The sequence below is a fragment of the Arvicanthis niloticus genome, unplaced genomic scaffold (genome assembly GCF_011762505.2).
Source record: "Arvicanthis niloticus isolate mArvNil1 unplaced genomic scaffold, mArvNil1.pat.X pat_scaffold_152_arrow_ctg1, whole genome shotgun sequence".
In the NCBI taxonomy this organism is placed as follows: Eukaryota; Metazoa; Chordata; class Mammalia; order Rodentia; family Muridae; genus Arvicanthis; species Arvicanthis niloticus.
In genome coordinates this window covers 28,421-44,744 of record NW_023045472.1, presented here as the reverse complement: position 1 = coordinate 44,744, position 16,324 = coordinate 28,421, and the positions used below count along the sequence as shown (strand labels likewise).

Below are 16,324 nucleotides of genomic sequence, written 5' to 3'. Positions count from 1 at the left end.
TTATTTCAAAACGTTGGAGCATCTGGTCTTCAGCCTTCTGGCCCAGGATCATCTGACAGACCTAGTGATGCAGAATTACTAAGGGCTGATTACTCTGTCTTGGCAGATATAATCAGTCGACTATTCCACAAGTGTGTTTCTTTTTTGCACAATATTTTGTCTGTTGATGAAAAGAGGCAATTCTTGCCTAGTGACTGTCATACCACAACTGGAGTAACTCCAAAGATGCTCAATTTCTTCTTAGAATCCAAGACTGGGAAGCTGTCAGGATCAGATAGGTCTCCAATAAAATAAATGTTTATATAAGAATGTTTGTAATGTCAATTCTATGGATTTCTGACGTTTTTGAAAATCAACTATGTAAGGCAATCTGAACAGTTGTCTGTTAATTCCTTTCCACTATTTCTAATTAAAATCTAGAAAACATCCTAACAGTAAGCAATGAGCCATGCAATTACCATAGACCTCTGATTCACAAGCCAACCATCTCAACTCAAGTGGTTTTTTTTTTTTTTTTTTTTTTTTTTTTTTTTTATTAAAAAGAACTGGATCTAAGCCTTGTATTTCTAAATAAGATATATAGGCACAATGCCTACATGAGAGTAATATATTAATCCCACTTTTGTATTAATAAGAAACTTACGCCAGTGAAAACCCTAAATTTGTATAAAATAAATTCCATATCAGTGTAAGAGATTATAATTTCAACCTTGTAACTATCATAAAGATTTCTTACCAATGTAAGATATACCTATTTTTTTAAACTGGGTCTAAGCTTTGTATTTCTAAATGAGTTATACAGGCACAATGCCTATATAAGAGTAAAATATTAATCCCACTTAATTCCTGAGATTTAGTTCTCTAATTCCCTTCCTGTCTGAAGCTACATTTGTAAAGTATTCCTTAAATTACAACACATGTATAATTTACAAAGTAACCAGAACCATCCACCCCAACATAAGGAACTGGGGCGATGATCTCCTTTTGTCTGCTTCTAGCTGAATTGGGGCGAAGAATTCCCATCTGGGGGCCCAAAGGGAAACAGGAAAATTGGCTTAGTCAAAGGAGAGCTAGCTGGCATCATTTGCCTTGAAGTCACTGTGTACTGAGAAAGTTCATAGCAAAGCTGACACCATAACTGTTACAGTCAGAAAGGCTGGACAGGCAAGCTAGATGTTCTGGAAAAGTTCTGGAAGCAAGTCCTTAAAAGAAGCGGCTTCGATGCAGTTGCAGTAGAATCAAGCACGAAGCTGGAATAGGAGGTCCCAGAGATTCAGCATCCCCGAGTATAAATCATGCTAGGGCTGAGTTTCTCTTCTTTCATCCTGTAACATATAAAACTTAAAAGCAACAGGTAGTTTTATAAAAACATTCACGTGGAACGTGTAGGGCACACAGCTTTGTCAATGAAGATCAATAAAGAAAGGCCACTGCCCTCTTCAGTTTAGTTTGATCACTTAATCAAACTATAATATAACTTATATACATGCTGTCATAAAGGATGGCATGTATTAAGTCATGAGAAATTATTACTCAATTAAATGTTCTTGGCTTTGTATTGACATTTTAGTCCCAGCCAGTTAAGTCCATATAAGAGACATAACACCATATATATATACATCACCCATTTGGTTGGTTGAGTTAGTCTCCCTTTTCTTCTGTGTTCACTAGTGCTTCAGGGGGTCTCCCTTTGTCATTTCTGATCTTTATCATTTTGGAAGGAACCCACAGGTTTTCTTTTCCTGTGGAAACATAAACATAACCTCTCCCCCAGCGTAACACATTTCCCACTTTCCATTCTGACGTCATAATATCCTTAATATAAACAGGTTGATTTAGTTCCGAAGTTTTTTCCACCATCCAATGTCTCTCAGCAGCTGTGGTGTTTTGTTCATTAGCATTTAAAAAATTTAGAGTTAATAAAGCACTATGTAATCTATCTTTGGGGGCTCTTATTGATCCCTTTTGCCTATTAAGCATCTCCTTTAGAGTTCGATTGGATCTCTCCACAACTGCTTGTCCCGTAGGATTATGTGATATGCCTGTAACATGTTTTATATTATAATATATAAAAAAACTTCTCCATCTTATTAGAGATATATGCTGGATCATTGTCTGTTTTAATTTGTATGGGTATTCCCATAATGGCCATGACTTCTAACAAATGTGTAATTACAGAATCAGCCTTTTCTGATGCCAAGGCAGTTGCCCATTGAAATCCTGAATATGTGTCTATAGTATGGTGCACATATTTCAGTTTACCAAACTCTGTAAAATGAAAGACATCCATTTGCCAAATGTCATTTCTTTGAGTACCCTTAGGGTTAGTTCCTGTAGGCAAAGGAGTTTGGTTATATAATGAGCAAGTAGGGCATTGCCTCACAATTTCCTTGGCTTGTTGCCAAGTAATAGAGAACCCTTTCTTTAAACCTTTGCTGTTAACATGATGTTTTTTATGAAATTCTGAAGCCTCTAGCACGCTTCCTATCAATAGCTGGTCGATATCATTATTACCTTGTGCTAGAGGGCCTGGCAGACCTGTATGGGATCTTATGTGTGTGATATATATTGGGTTACTTCTATTTCTAATAATTTGTTGTAGTTTAATAAATAATGAGGTCTCTAGGTCTAGTAACCTAGAGGAAGGTTTCCTCCTTACCTAGAGAGTTGCCTCGTTACCTAGAGAGTTGCCCAGTTACCAAGAGAGTTACCTCCTTAGAGAGTCCTCAGAGCATTTTCAGGCATCAGGGACTGGCTGGGTCAGAGCCTGGTGTCTGGGAAGTCACTTGCCTGCTGAGTTGACTCTTCCTTGCCAGCCTCAGATTCCAGGTCTTTATAAAAACTGAATGGCAGCTGCCGGGTGGTGGCGCCTTTAATCCCAGCACTTGGGAGTCAGAGACAGACAGCTCTCTGAGTTCGAGGCCAGCCTGATCTACACAATAAGTTCCAGGAGAGCCAGGGCTACATGGAGAAACCATGTCTCAAAACAAACAGTAAGTTGGTTATTCTGGAGGTTTGTGGCCAGGTAGCAGCTGGTTGGTCCCTTTTCCCTCACCAGGTGTAGCTGCACCTGCCTTTTTGTCATGCTGTGTCACTTGGGTTGTTACTGGAGGACTTAGGGCAAAAGCCCTGTGTAGCAAGACATTTTCTTGCTACATTATATTTTGCAATAAAGCTTGGTATTGGAAGGAGCTTAGAGCTGGGTGGAGCTAAGAGGGAGGAGGAGGAGAGAGAGAAAGAGGGTTAGAATGCTAGCTGCTATGGAGGAGGAGGGATGTGCCAATAGCCATCCTGGGTAACAATTTATACAAAAGGTTAGATATTGGGTAATTGTGTGGACCTCGTGTTAATTGAACATTTCTAAACATATAAATCTGTTGGGTTAATCATAAGCTTCAGCATTTTACTTTGCTGGGTTATTGGGAGGCGGATCCACTGATCACCAGGTGGTTATGGAGGTAAAGGAGCTGAAGGCTCCAGGGAAGAGAGAGCCGGAGCGGGAATCACTGCTGTTAGTCCCTACTGGGACAAGCTCGAGAGACTAGCCCGGCCAGGCCAGCTAAGGGACTCCGGCCCTGTGGGAAAGCCTGGCGAGATAATAAGGACCCCCACCTGGGACCAAGCAGTCTGGTACCCAGCTTTAGAGCAGGAACATGGCAGTTAAGCCAGGAGCCAGCTGCAGTCTTTTCTAAATATCTTCCTATTCAGCCCTGGGTCCAGAAGTCCACAAGCCCTAAGCTAAACCAGCTAAAGACAATAGAGAATGATTAGACTATGTAGGCAGGTTGGACATACAGAAAATTGGTTCAATGACCTCAGGTCCATCTTCCAATGGATTAACATGATCTTGGTTTGTTTTGTTGGTTTTGTTGTTGTTTGTTTGTTTGTTTTGAGACAAAGTTTCTCTCTGTGTAGCCCTGGCTGTCCTGGAACTCACTCTGTAGACCAGGCTGGTCTTGAACTCACAGAGACCTGCCTGCCTCTACCTCCCCAGCACTGGGATTAAAGGTGTGTGCCACCACCACCCAGCAGGCTGACATGATTTAAATAGAAAAGAATGGGGGTGGAGAGATGGCTCAGTGGTTATGAACATTACCTGTTCTTGCAGAGGATTCAGGTTTGATTCTTACACCCCTGTGGTGTCCCACAACCTTTTGTAACTTCGGTTCCAGAGGGCTGGCGCCATCTTCTGGCCTCCTTGGGTACCATACATGCATGCGACATACAAAACACCCATAAACATAAATTAATCAGATAAAACTTAAAAATTAAATAAATGAAGAGTTGGGGGCAGGGGGAAAAGTGTGTATGATTAAGCAGTCCTGGTCACGGCCTGGTCTGGTAGAGCCTGTGTCAGTTTGCTTCTGCACAGAGAGAGAGGAGCTCTCGCTGCCTGGGGTCGGGGACAAGCTGGTTTTCTGGGAGCTTACCATGCTCTAAAATACAGCCTGACCTCAGAGACAGTTGTCCTGCACTGGCCCAGAAGGCTCTGCTCCTGTCATCTAAGGTGACTGCATGAGAAATCTTCCTGATGTACGAGGTTGTTTCCAATTTGACAGCAGAATAAAGTCTAAAGAGACAGAGCAGCAGAGATGAGTCCCAGGGGACCCTTCACAGTAAAATGGGGGTGGGGGGATAATCAGTTGCATGGGGCTCCTGAGAGGTTAGTTTTTTTTGTTTGTTTGTTTTCTTTTGTTTTTGTTTTGTTTTGTTTTGTTGTTTTTCCGAGACAAGGTTTCTCTGTGTAGCCCTGGCTGTCCTGGAACTCACTCTGTAGACCAGGCTGGCCTCAAACTTAGAAATCCACCTGCCTCTGCCTCCCAAGTGATGGGATTAAAGGCGTGTGCCACCATTGCCCGGCAACAGGTTGGTTCTTGAATATGAATTTCTTCCTTTTGTTCACCTGCAGCCAGACTGCTCCATGCAGCTGAAATCCTCTGCATCCATTCTTTGAATTCAGCTCAAAGAAGCCCCTGCTCTTCCCCAGGGTAGGTAGGAGAACATGTTCTGCCATCTAGGCATTTTCTTCAGTCATAGCTGAAGAGACAACTTCTCCATAGCTTGTTCAAGAACACACACTTCCGCCCCACTCTGATCCTTCCAAAATAGATAAGATCTACTAACTCTGTGTGTCATTTGGGTGCTAAACGTCTCCCTGCAGGCTAGTGGGGGTGGGGGGAGGAGCACTTGGCTCACAGCTAACTGCTCTCCAAGGCTGTGGAACTTTAGTGGCCTTGGTGAAGAAAACAAGTCACTTGACATTTTATAGTCTGGTCCCAGTTCTGTCCAGGTCTCAGTCTGGACTCAGACTCCTGATTGATACAATGTAACCAGCTGTTTCCCACTCTGCCAAGGTAGTTCCCCTCCCAGACCAGATGGACTGTATCCTATCAAACTGTAAGCCAAAATAAACCCTTCCCCTTTCAGTCCTGGATTGTCAGAGATTTGATCACAACATCAAGAAATACCCCTCATACACTGTACATAAAACTTGGCTGTAGAAAAACACACCTCTACACTCAAATACCATAATTTTCTAAGTGGGACTTTCTTTCTCAGAGATCATAAGACACAAATAAAGTCAAGCAGGAAGACACAGAAACCATTTATTTTCATTTGTTAAATGAGTATGAATTTACTGATTAATATTTAAAATAGAACTTTGCAAAATCATCTCAGAAAATACACATTTGTTTTGATACATACAAATGCAGCTGAAACCCTTGGGCCCACCCAGGCTCACTCTCTATATGAACACAGTGATGTCCATGGTTTCATCTCAGGACTAGTGGGATGGTTTTTTCCTTTGATACAGGGTTTCTTTGTGTAGCTCTGGCTGTCCCTGGAACTCCATCTGTAGATCAGGCTGTACTCAAAGAGATCCACCTGCCTCTGCCTCTGCCGCCCCTGCCCCTGCCCCTGCCCCTGCCCCTGCCCCTGCCCCTGCCCCTGCCCCTGCCCCTGCCCCTGCCCCTGCCCCTGCCCCTGCCCCTGCCCCTGCCCCTGCCCCTGCCCCTGCCCCTGCCCCTGCCCCTGCCCCTGCCCCTGCCCCTGCCCCTGCCCCTGCCCCTGCCCCTGCCCCTGCCCCTGCCCCTGCCCCTGCCCCTGCCCCTGCCCTGCCCCTGCCCCTGCCCCTGCCCCTGCCCCTGCCCCTGCCCCTGCCCCTGCCCCTGCCCCTGCCCCTGCCCCTGCCCCTGCCCCTGCCCCTGCCCCTGCCCCTGCCCCTGCCCCTGCCCCTGCCCCTGCCCCTGCCCCTGCCCCTGCCCCTGCCCCTGCCCCTGCCCCTGCCCCTGCCCCTGCCCCTGCCCCTGCCCCTGCCCCTGCCCCTGCCCCTGCCCCTGCCCCTGCCCCTGCCCCTGCCCCTGCCCCTGCCCCTGCCCTGCCCCTGCCCCTGCCCCTGCCCCTGCCCCTGCCCCTGCCCCTGCCCCTGCCCCTGCCCCTGCCCCTGCCCCTGCCCCTGCCCCTGCCCCTGCCCCTGCCCCTGCCCCTGCCCCTGCCCCTGCCCCTGCCCCTGCCCCTGCCCCTGCCCCTGCCCCTGCCCCTGCCCCTGCCCCTGCCCCTGCCCCTGCCCCTGCCCCTGCCCCTGCCCCTGCCCCTGCCCCTGCCCCTGCCCCTGCCCCTGCCCCTGCCCCTGCCCCTGCCCCTGCCCCTGCCCCTGCCCCTGCCCCTGCCCCTGCCCCTGCCCCTGCCCCTGCCCCTGCCCCTGCCCCTGCCTCCACCTCCTGAGTGGTGGGATTAAGGCTGTGCCACCACACCCACTCAGGACCAGTGAAATTTGATCAGAAGAATCCCTCCCAGTCCTTGCTAACTACTCTCATGAATTACTTTTAGGGTCCCCCACATACTGTACCCATTTCCCTAACTGTAGTTGCCTTTCACTGCCTATGGTAATTATATTCAGCAAGGTATGTGCTAGATAAGAAAGGGAAATTAAACAGAGACTTCCCAACCGTTCTGTGCAGTTCTGTGATGACGCTGGTGTGTCAGGTGCACTTATAAAAGCTGTGGAGTGCAGGACAGTGCAGCAGGCATTGGCAAAACCCTGAGCCCAGGGATGGAGAGCCGCTGGCCCGAGCACTGGTGGTAGCAAAAGCAGACAGACTAGTGACACCAGCATAGCAAGTGGATTCTGATTCTTTTTTACAGGGATGGGGTAGGCAGGGGGGGGTGTTCCTGTGTTAGTCAGCTGTGGGTTTTCTCTCCACTGGGATTCATTTATTTGGTTTGCAAACTGTAAAGTTTCTTCACTGCTTCCTTATCAAAGGCCTATGAGAGACCTTTGGTCCCTTTGGAGGGAGAGTTCAAAGCTGCTCTGATTTGGTTTTGATTCGGTGGGAGACAATATAGAAAACGGCTAAGCAGAAACCTGTGTGGATCAACTTGATTTTTCCCTCTCCCAGTTAGAATTTTACATCTAAAACGGAAGCCTTAAACCAGCGGAACAGAGCAGAGCTCTCCCACCACCTCACACTATTTCACAGCACAGCCGTAGATGTGGGGCTGCACCAAAGGAAGAGACAGTGGTGCCTGGATGTGCTGCAGCTTCAGCTTCGAGAAGCTGGCCTGCTCTAATGTCTTCCAGCTCTCTCTTGTTAGATTGCATCCATCAAAAACAAGGAACCAGACAGGATTCAGGACCTGTTGCCAGAAGTAATTCCAGGTGGACGGTTCATCTGCCACATGGTCTATGAAGTAATAGGCTCCTCCCTGAGAAGAGACACACATATTTTAAAGACACTAGACACTTTAAAGCAGTTTATAAAATGCCTCAAGCTTCAAATTCAGTGGCCTGAGGCTGACTTTGAGAAGACACAGGTAGATTAAAATGGAGTAAGGTATAATCTGGGTAACATCAGTTCAATTCCTGACACATTTTATCCAGAGCTAGCTGGGTATGATAGCACACACCTGGACTCTCCAACCAGGGAGGCTTGGGGAAGATGGCCTTAAGTTCCAGGCCGGCCCAGCCACAGTGGGACCCGGTCGTAAACTTTCTAAAAGGAGCTGCCAATGTAAGCAATAGATATTTTTGTGGTCATAAAGAATTCCTGATGGCAGAAACTGAAAGCGCTTAGTGTGTCTCTGCTTTCAACACATTCCTTCATTCCTTCTGCAGTGTTATTTGTAGCAGAACAAACCTGTAATCCCAGCAATCAGGAAACAGAGGCAGGGGATTGCTGGAAGCTCATGGCCAGCCTGGGTTACTGTAGTTAGTTCAGGGCCAGTCTGGGTTCCATAGACCTTGTCTCAGACAAACAATGTTGCTTTTTAAGTTTTATTACCACTGCTACTTTTGCTTTATTTTTGAGACCCAGTGTCACTGTGCAATTGTAACTTGCTTTGGCCTGACTGGCCTTAAACCCTCACAGAAATCCCTGTGCTTCTGCCTCCTCAGTGTGGGGGTTAGAGGAACTATGCCATCATGCCTGACACCTCAATGTACGTGTTAGGGAACTGAGCCCCACACAACAGTGTGTAAATGTTGGAAAAAGAGTCTAAGCCTCTGTGTGTGGCTCCAGAACTGTTTCAGCAACATGTTTATTTTAGAAAGTTCAGAAAACACACAGATGTTTTCACACCAAATCACCAATGGCATGCTTCTGCAATTCCAACACTTGCAAGGTGGAGGCAGGAGAATAAGTTTAAAGTCCTATTCATCAACACGTTGAATTTGATGCTGGTTAGGGCTATATGAGACCCTGTCTTTAAAAAAGGGGGTGTGTGGGAGAGATAGTTAACAACCACCCATAATTCCAGTTCCAGGGAGCCATTGTTCTCTGACCTCTGTGGGACTGGCACATACATGGTGCATATAGCTCGTGCAGGTATGCAAGGCACATAAATCCCTTTTTCAAAAAAAAAAAAATGAACAAAAAGAAAACCAGTCACTATCCTATTATATGTAAACTTGCAATTTTTTCTAAAATCAAGTCTATAACACACATTGTAACCATTTTTACTTCACATCTGCTAGACTCCTCCCAGTGTTCCCACACATGTTCACTCACATACATGAACACTCACATAAAAATACATACATCTTCAATATCCTTAATAAATATAAAATCTTCTACTAGAAAGTTTATATTTTGGCTTCCTGTAGGTCTGCTGATAGCTGTTACTATTTTGCCCATGGGAATAACTGCCTTTTTCCTTACTCCGATTAGCTCGGCGTGTGGAGTCTCACCTGGAATCCTAGTTCTAGGGCTGTCAGCAGGAGGATCAAGGTCAACCAACCAACACACTCTCTTCTAGGCCTGTGGAGCTACAGGAGGCCTCTTCCCATGTCTAGCACCAGGGCTGGGGAGGTGGAAGGCATGCAAAGTGGGAGTGGACATCCAGCTTGGGCTATATAAGACCTTTTCTCAGAGAAAGAGGGAAAGGGAGAGGGAGAGGGAGGATGGGGGAGGGAGAGAGAGAGAGAGAGAGAGAGAGAGAGAGAGAGAGAGAGAGAGAGAGAACTATGTCCACTATGTGGACCACTGATGACTGAGCTAACAAACCCACCTCTTGCCTCTTTTTGTTACTGTTGCTTCTTGTCTTTTGAAATAGTTTCACAACATCACCCAGGTTGGTCTGGAACTCACCACTTGGCAAACTCAACTGTGTAAACAGCTCCTGTTTTATCTTTATTACTGTTGCTTCTCATCTTTTGAAACAGTTTCACAACATCACCCAGGTTGTTCTGGAACTCACCACTTGGCCAACTCAACTATGTAGCCAGCTGCTTTTGAACTCTCCATCCTCCTGCCTCCACATCCCTAGTGCTGGCTTTACACCACACTTGGCCTCTACTTTGAACTGCCAGGGGCCAGCCCCTGCTCTTCTTTCTTGTTGGTTCTTGAGGCAGCGGAGGGGGAAGAGCATTGCCGGGGTTAAGACTTGGTCTTACAAGATATTTAGGGTTGCTGTTTAATAATAAAATATTACCTATCTTAAGTCACTTTGCTACTGTAACTGACTGCAAGCTGTAACTTGCTTGTTAGGCTATGGGACATGTAGAGCAATAAACTTCTACTGAACCAGGAGAAGAATCACACTCGCAGAAGGAAAAGCTTTTATGGGAGCAAATATGAATTAAACTCACATAAATTCATATACAGATTCATGCACACACATTCCTAAATCTTCATTCGAACCAGTTGGGCCCAGCTTACATACTTATCTCAAATTACATACTTGCAGACACATGCATCCATACTTACAAATGCATATGGAGCAAAAGACCAAATGCTAGGGCAGGAAGAACTCACTCATTCTGGATGAAGAATGAGCTCCAATCTTTATTGCATAGAGAAAGAAACAGCTGCTACCCTGTTATTGCTAAATGAATTAAAGCCAAGTCTGTAGGAAGGCAGTTTTGTTCTCTATAGTAAGACTAAGCCTGCCTTGTTATTAAGAAAAGACCTGTTCTGTCCCGTGGTCAGGAGAAGCCTGCCTGCACCTTCTGCTCTCTGCAGCTTCTTCTTTTTCCTCTTTCCCTCTGCATCCCACACAATGCTCTCTTAAGTTTTTATGTTACCTCATAGTTTCTAAGATCCTCCACCCTGCAGCCTCCTTCTAATCGTGCTCTCTCCTCCTGCTCTGATGTCACAGTGCTCTGCTCCCAAAGCCTTCCTCCCAGTGCTCTCTCTCCAATGTTAGGCCTCCCAGTGTGATCTTTCCTAGTCTTTTGTACCTTTTCTAGGATAACAGCTCACATGGTTTTTCTAAGCATCCCAATTTCACAAACTTCACTAGAAGTTCAAACATAAATTGAATAAGAAGTTTACAACAGAGAATGATTTCATGCATATCCATTAAGAGTAATTATCTGGCTAGCCATTCATTATCTATCAAAACCTGTTCTACAGGTTCATGGAGAGTTCAAAACTGTAACTTTTGTGACTAAGTTATTAGTGAAGTTTTGTATAAATAAACCCAGTCAATATTTTATCTTCTGTTTTTGCACCTATAGAAAATCCTCAGTTCCCTTTTTGTGACCTTTGGTTAAGTGTTTTACAACCTCAGTGTGTTCTCTAAGTTGTAGATGCCTCTTTCTCTTTTTTAAAATTTATTTTTATTGGATATTATATTTACATTTCCGATTTTATCCCCTTACCTCCCTTCCCCCTAGATGCCTCTTTCTATCTCAGAAGCAATTAGCTCAAGAGTCTTGGAGACTGGCAGAGCTTGGGAAGGCAGGCAGGAGAAGCAGAGAGAGCTCTGGGTGGGTGTTGAGATTTGGAAATCTGTGCAGGCATGTAGCTGAAAACACAGGGTGCATGAGACAGCTGAGGGGGACATATACATGGAATGAGAGCCGAGGAAGTGAGCCTTACTGTCTAGGGAGGGAGCAAAGAGGTGAGAACACCTAAGAGCCTGACCTGGGTGGGGTGTGCTGGTGTATGTCTTTAATCCAGTTCTTAGGAGGCAGAAGTGGTGGCTTTCTGTGAGTTCAAGGCCAGCCTGGGCTACATACAAAGTGTCAGGTTAGCCAACCACTATTTAGTAAGAAGGAGACCTGGTCCCTCCCCGCCAAATATGTCAGACTCGCGGCTGAGTATTTCTGTGAGTCTGCAACCTTATTGCAAAATGGCGATCGATCATAAATATCTGCTTCAGGGGACTGTGGTGAAGGTTAACTGAGGCTGTCATGCCCTGGCTCTATCAAGCAGAGTGGGAGTTGGTAATCATAGAGGTTAAGGGAGACAACCTGGGCATCATCTGCCTTGCACAGAGGAAGTATGATCAACAGCTTAAAGAAGCACCTGGTAAAACCCCAGTTGCCAGGCCAAGGATGAAGGGACCCAGGGTTTGGCTCTAAGAATCTGTCCCTTTCTTGATTTTGGTTTGCTTTATTGTTTGTGTTTTAAAGATGGGGGTCTTTTGTATACCCCAGGCTAGACTCAGACTTGAGGCTCCTCCTGTTTGCTCCCCTTTCCCAGCACCAAGACTCTGGGTGCCTGCCCCACTCCAGGTGTGGCTATGGTTGTATTTGCCCCAAACCAAGCCAAAGATCTTTTTGTTTGGTTTGGTTTGGTTTGGTTTGGTTTGGTTTAGTTGGGTTTGGTTTGGTTTTTTGAGACAGGGTTTCTCTGTATAGCCCTGGCTGTCCTGGAACTCACTCTGTAGACCAGGCTGGCCTCGAACTCAGAAATCCACCTGCCTCTGCCTCCCAAGTGCTGGGATTAAAGGCGTGTACCACCACTGCCCAGCAAGGCCAAAGATCTTTACCTATTAGTTGGTAACTGGTCTGTTATTGAACAAGAGAGACAATGCTAAGCCTTGGACGCCTCTGAAGCTTTCTTCCCAAGAGACTACAAGGGTGTGTGTGTGTGTGTTTGAGAACGCATGCATGTGCATGTGTGTGTAGGTAAGAATATTTATGTGTGCATGCATGACTGTGTATGTGAGTGAGTATATGTGTATGTACGTGAGAGATTATGCGAGAGTTTATGAGTGTGTAGGTGTGTGTGTGCATGCATGAGTGTGTGTGTATATGTAAGTATAAGTGCATGTGTATGAGAGTATGTGTGTGCATGAGTGTGTTAGTAAGTATAGTGCATGTATGTGAGAGTGTGTGTGTGCATGCATGTGTGTGTATGCATGAGTGTGTGTTTGTGAGTATATGTGCATGTATGTGAGAGAGTGTGAGTGTGTGTGAGTGTGTGTGTGTATGCATGAGTGGGTGTGCAAATGTGAATATGTGTCAGTGTCACAGAACATCCTTACATGTTCTGAAATCAATAAGCTGAATCATTAAGACTGTCATACTTCAAATTCAGCTTTGTTCAAAACAAATCCATTTAACCTGATTTTCACAAGTACAAAGAAATTCTTCAGACTTTTAGAAAGGCATGAAATGACTGTTGCTTTTGGCTACACCCAAGTCCAGTTCCCTGGCAGTAACCCTGTTACTACCTTTTGCCTGAACATGTTAACATTATTTCTTGAGCACTTTTCTCTTTTCTATCCTGGAGAGATCAGTCTTCTTGAAGTTTTTTGTTTGTTTTGGTTGGTTAGATTTTTTTTTAAGTTTTCATTTGTTTTGTTGTTGGATAAAATGTTACCATATGACTCAGGCTGGCCTTGATCTGGTACATAGCTGAGGCTTGCCTTTCCATCCTGCTCACCCTCTGAGACAATGAGAACATGGGTGGGTTGGTATGTGTGGTCCACCACACCCAGCTCTGGATCTTTGTAACAGCCTCAGGTCCCTGACTGTGAGAAGCTCCCATCCACACAGTCTCTGTCCAGTCTGCAGTCTGCAAATGCTCCTTTAATGCACACCCTCGAGATATCCAGGGTTTACACAAGTGGAGCCGCACAATTCCTCTATCCCATGAATTTCTGATAGAGAAAGTACATTTACTGGACGTTTTGATGTTACTAAGTGAGCCTTCCAAGCCCCTTCCTATATGAGGGGCCTCTTCCCAGATCCCCCTTCTCCCTGCATTACTATAGGCTGTGAATTCTTCCCAGAACCCCCTCTCCCCGCAGTACTATAGGCTGTGAGTCTCTGGTGCTGTCATGAACAAACACCACCTGATAGTCTGCCTCATGATAGTCTGCTTTAATTTATATTCCTGTTCCTGCCCAGTTGCTCATCTTTTTCTCTGACCTGTTTTAAAACACAAAACCAGTATCCTTAGTGACCTGTAAATTTTGTTTGTTTTGTTTTGGAGACATGGTCAATCTCTCCGCATTGCTGGCTGGCCTGGCCCTCACTCTGTAGACCAGGCTGGCCTCAAACTTCTAGAGATGCACCTGCCTCTGCCTCCCAGTGCCAGGACTTGTAAGGTTGTTTGTTTGTTTGTTTGCATGTGTGGTATGACCCCTCAGCTGTTCTGGAAGCTTCTGTTACCAAGTTTGACACCTGAACTACCCTCAGGCTCTTTCCTCTGCAGCAGTTTAGAACTTTGTGTGTTCGGATTTGTTAGCCCTCACTCATAGTTCACTGCTGCTCTTTTTCTTTTGCAAAATTCTTCTGGAGTCATTTGTTTTTTAGTTTAGAATCCACCCGAAACTGATAGGACCACCCTTGCTCATGATAGCTGCAGCTAGCCAGCCTTCACACTTGTCACTCACCGGCCTCAGCACTCGGTGCACCTCGTGCAGAATCTTCTCTTGGTTGTTCACCGAGCACAGCACCAGGGTGCAGACCACCACGTCCACAGAGCCATCGGCCACCTGGTGCATGTTCTCTCCGGCCGCCACCACGAAGCGCTCGAACTGCAGATGCCGGTTCTCTGCGACACTCTTGAACAGGTACTTCTCGAAGTTGGGGTTGGGGTCGATACAAGTGACCCTGCACCCGGGGGAATAGAACTTGAAGTTGGCCCCGGTGCCACAGCCCACCTCCAGCAGTGACAGCTTCCCCGAGGGGCCCGCGAACTCCTGCAGGTTGCTGAAGAGCTCCCGCTTTAGGCTCGCCATCTGTTTGTTGTATAATATCACACCGAACTCCTTCATGAAGTAGGGAAAGAACCTTTTGCTTATCCATCTCCACATGCCTAGAAGGTTCAGCAGAAACATGGGAAGCACCAGGATGCAGACCACCAGCCGCAGGACCTGAACCGCGAGCATCATCTTTGCGAGTAGAGGAGAAGTGCCATGGCCTTGAGTGTCTCCTAAAGAAGCAGGGCGCAGGCTCCTGGCCTCGCTCCAGCGCCAATCGTGGGGAAGGAGGTGCCAGATGAGTCAGAAAAAAAAAAAAATTGTAAAGTCAGGTAAGGCCCTGACTCCCACCCTTTCCACCCCCACCTGCTAGCAAAAGTTGGCTCAGCTCCCATCTCAGTGGCCCAAGACTGTTCCCCTGCATCTCTTAGGAGGGTTGCTGCCTGATCTCTGTCGCCTCTTCTCCACTCGCAAGTTTGCACTAAGATTCCTATGAGGACATTTGTCTCTTGGCTGCTTTGGCCTTGTTCAGTGTGCCACAAGGCACAGGGTCACCCAGTGCCGGACCGGCTCTTACCCTGCACCCCCACCCTGGCTGTCTCTATGGAGCTCAGTGACCGGCAACAGCTGCCAGAACGAGAGCCAGCTATCTGTGATTTTTTATTTGTTTTTTGCTATTTTGCTATTTTGTGACAGAGTCTCACTGTGTAGCCCTATGTATCCTATGTATCCTGGAACTCGATATGTAGACCAGGCTTGCCTCAGACTCACAGAGGTCCATCTGCCTCTGCCTCCCAAGTGCTGGGATTAAAGGTGTGCATTACCGTGCCTGCCTCCTAATTATTATTTTTTAAGTTTTGTATGTTTGGGTAGGGTGTGTGTGTGTGTGCGCCTGCGTGTGCCCATGCACGCACACATGTGCACGCCTGCCTGATGCCTGCAGAGCCAGAGACAAGGGCATCCAGTCCCCTAGGACTAGAGTTACAGGCAGCTGTGAGCCCTTGGCGTGAGCAACAAATGCCCTTAACCACTGAATGGCCTAACCAGCCCTTACTGGCTTCATCTTTTAAGGAGATCTTTTGGAAGTGGAAGTTGACCTAAATTTTGCCTGTTTCATGTGTATAGTTACCATTTGAGGTGTGGATGAAGACCCCCAAATTAGGGAGACCCTTACTCAAGCCTCGGGATATCGTGGCCACCCAAGAACTCTCGCAAGACACCGTACCTGGATGCAAACGGCAGAGGTTTATTAGGGAAATAGGCCGGCGGTCAAACCCCAAGCTCTCTGGCAAGAGCAAGCAAGGTTTGGCACTGAGTGATGGGTATGGGGTCTTTTAAAGAGCAAAACCACAAACCAGGAGAGTGGGGAGGGGGCGAGAGGTTGCCAAGGATACATAACATGAGAATAGTGATACATTCCAAAGAAACCCACCCTAAAAGGTTAATGGCCATGGAAATTACCCAGTACAATCATTTTCTCAAAAATGTGGTTTCACCAAGTCACTGCCCTACCTTGTCATTTATCAACTATTTATTCTCACTAGCTCCAGCTGTAAAGCCACAGCTCTGTCATTGTGTTTTTACCACCTGAATGACTTTCACTCCTTACAGCCAGTTCCTGGAACTGGCCTGGCTTGACTGGCCTGGCTTGTTTCAGAGAAAAATTTCCATGTCCCTAAAAGAACTTAAAAGGCATCTATATATGTATATATTCTATAAAAATGATTTTTATAATTTTTCATTCTTCATGGATGCACCATGAAGCAGTGTCAGCTGAAACACAGTATGTCACCAAGTGTCCTCTTGCTCTTTCTTGTTCTCCCTCCTCCCTTCTCCTCCCTCCCTCCTCCCTCCTTCCCGGACAACTGTGGCCCATTTTCTCAAATAATTTCACATACATAGATCATACGATAGTGACTTTCCCACCTGACTCTGACTCAGCACA

At 46.4% G+C, this 16,324-nt stretch overlaps 1 protein-coding gene across 1 annotated transcript; it reads right to left on the bottom strand.

Annotated features, from left to right (window-relative positions):
* Positions 1-6,839: 6,839 nt before the first annotated feature.
* Positions 6,840-14,571, bottom strand: LOC117701628 (thiol S-methyltransferase TMT1A-like). The gene is made up of 2 exons (XM_034493194.2): positions 14,071-14,571; positions 6,840-7,707 (listed from the first exon to the last, which is right to left on the bottom strand). The coding sequence occupies exons 1-2, from the start codon at positions 14,569-14,571 to the stop codon at positions 7,471-7,473; spliced, it is 738 nt and encodes a 245-aa protein (XP_034349085.1). The 3' UTR covers positions 6,840-7,470.
* Between the last annotated feature and the right edge of the window lie 1,753 nt (positions 14,572-16,324).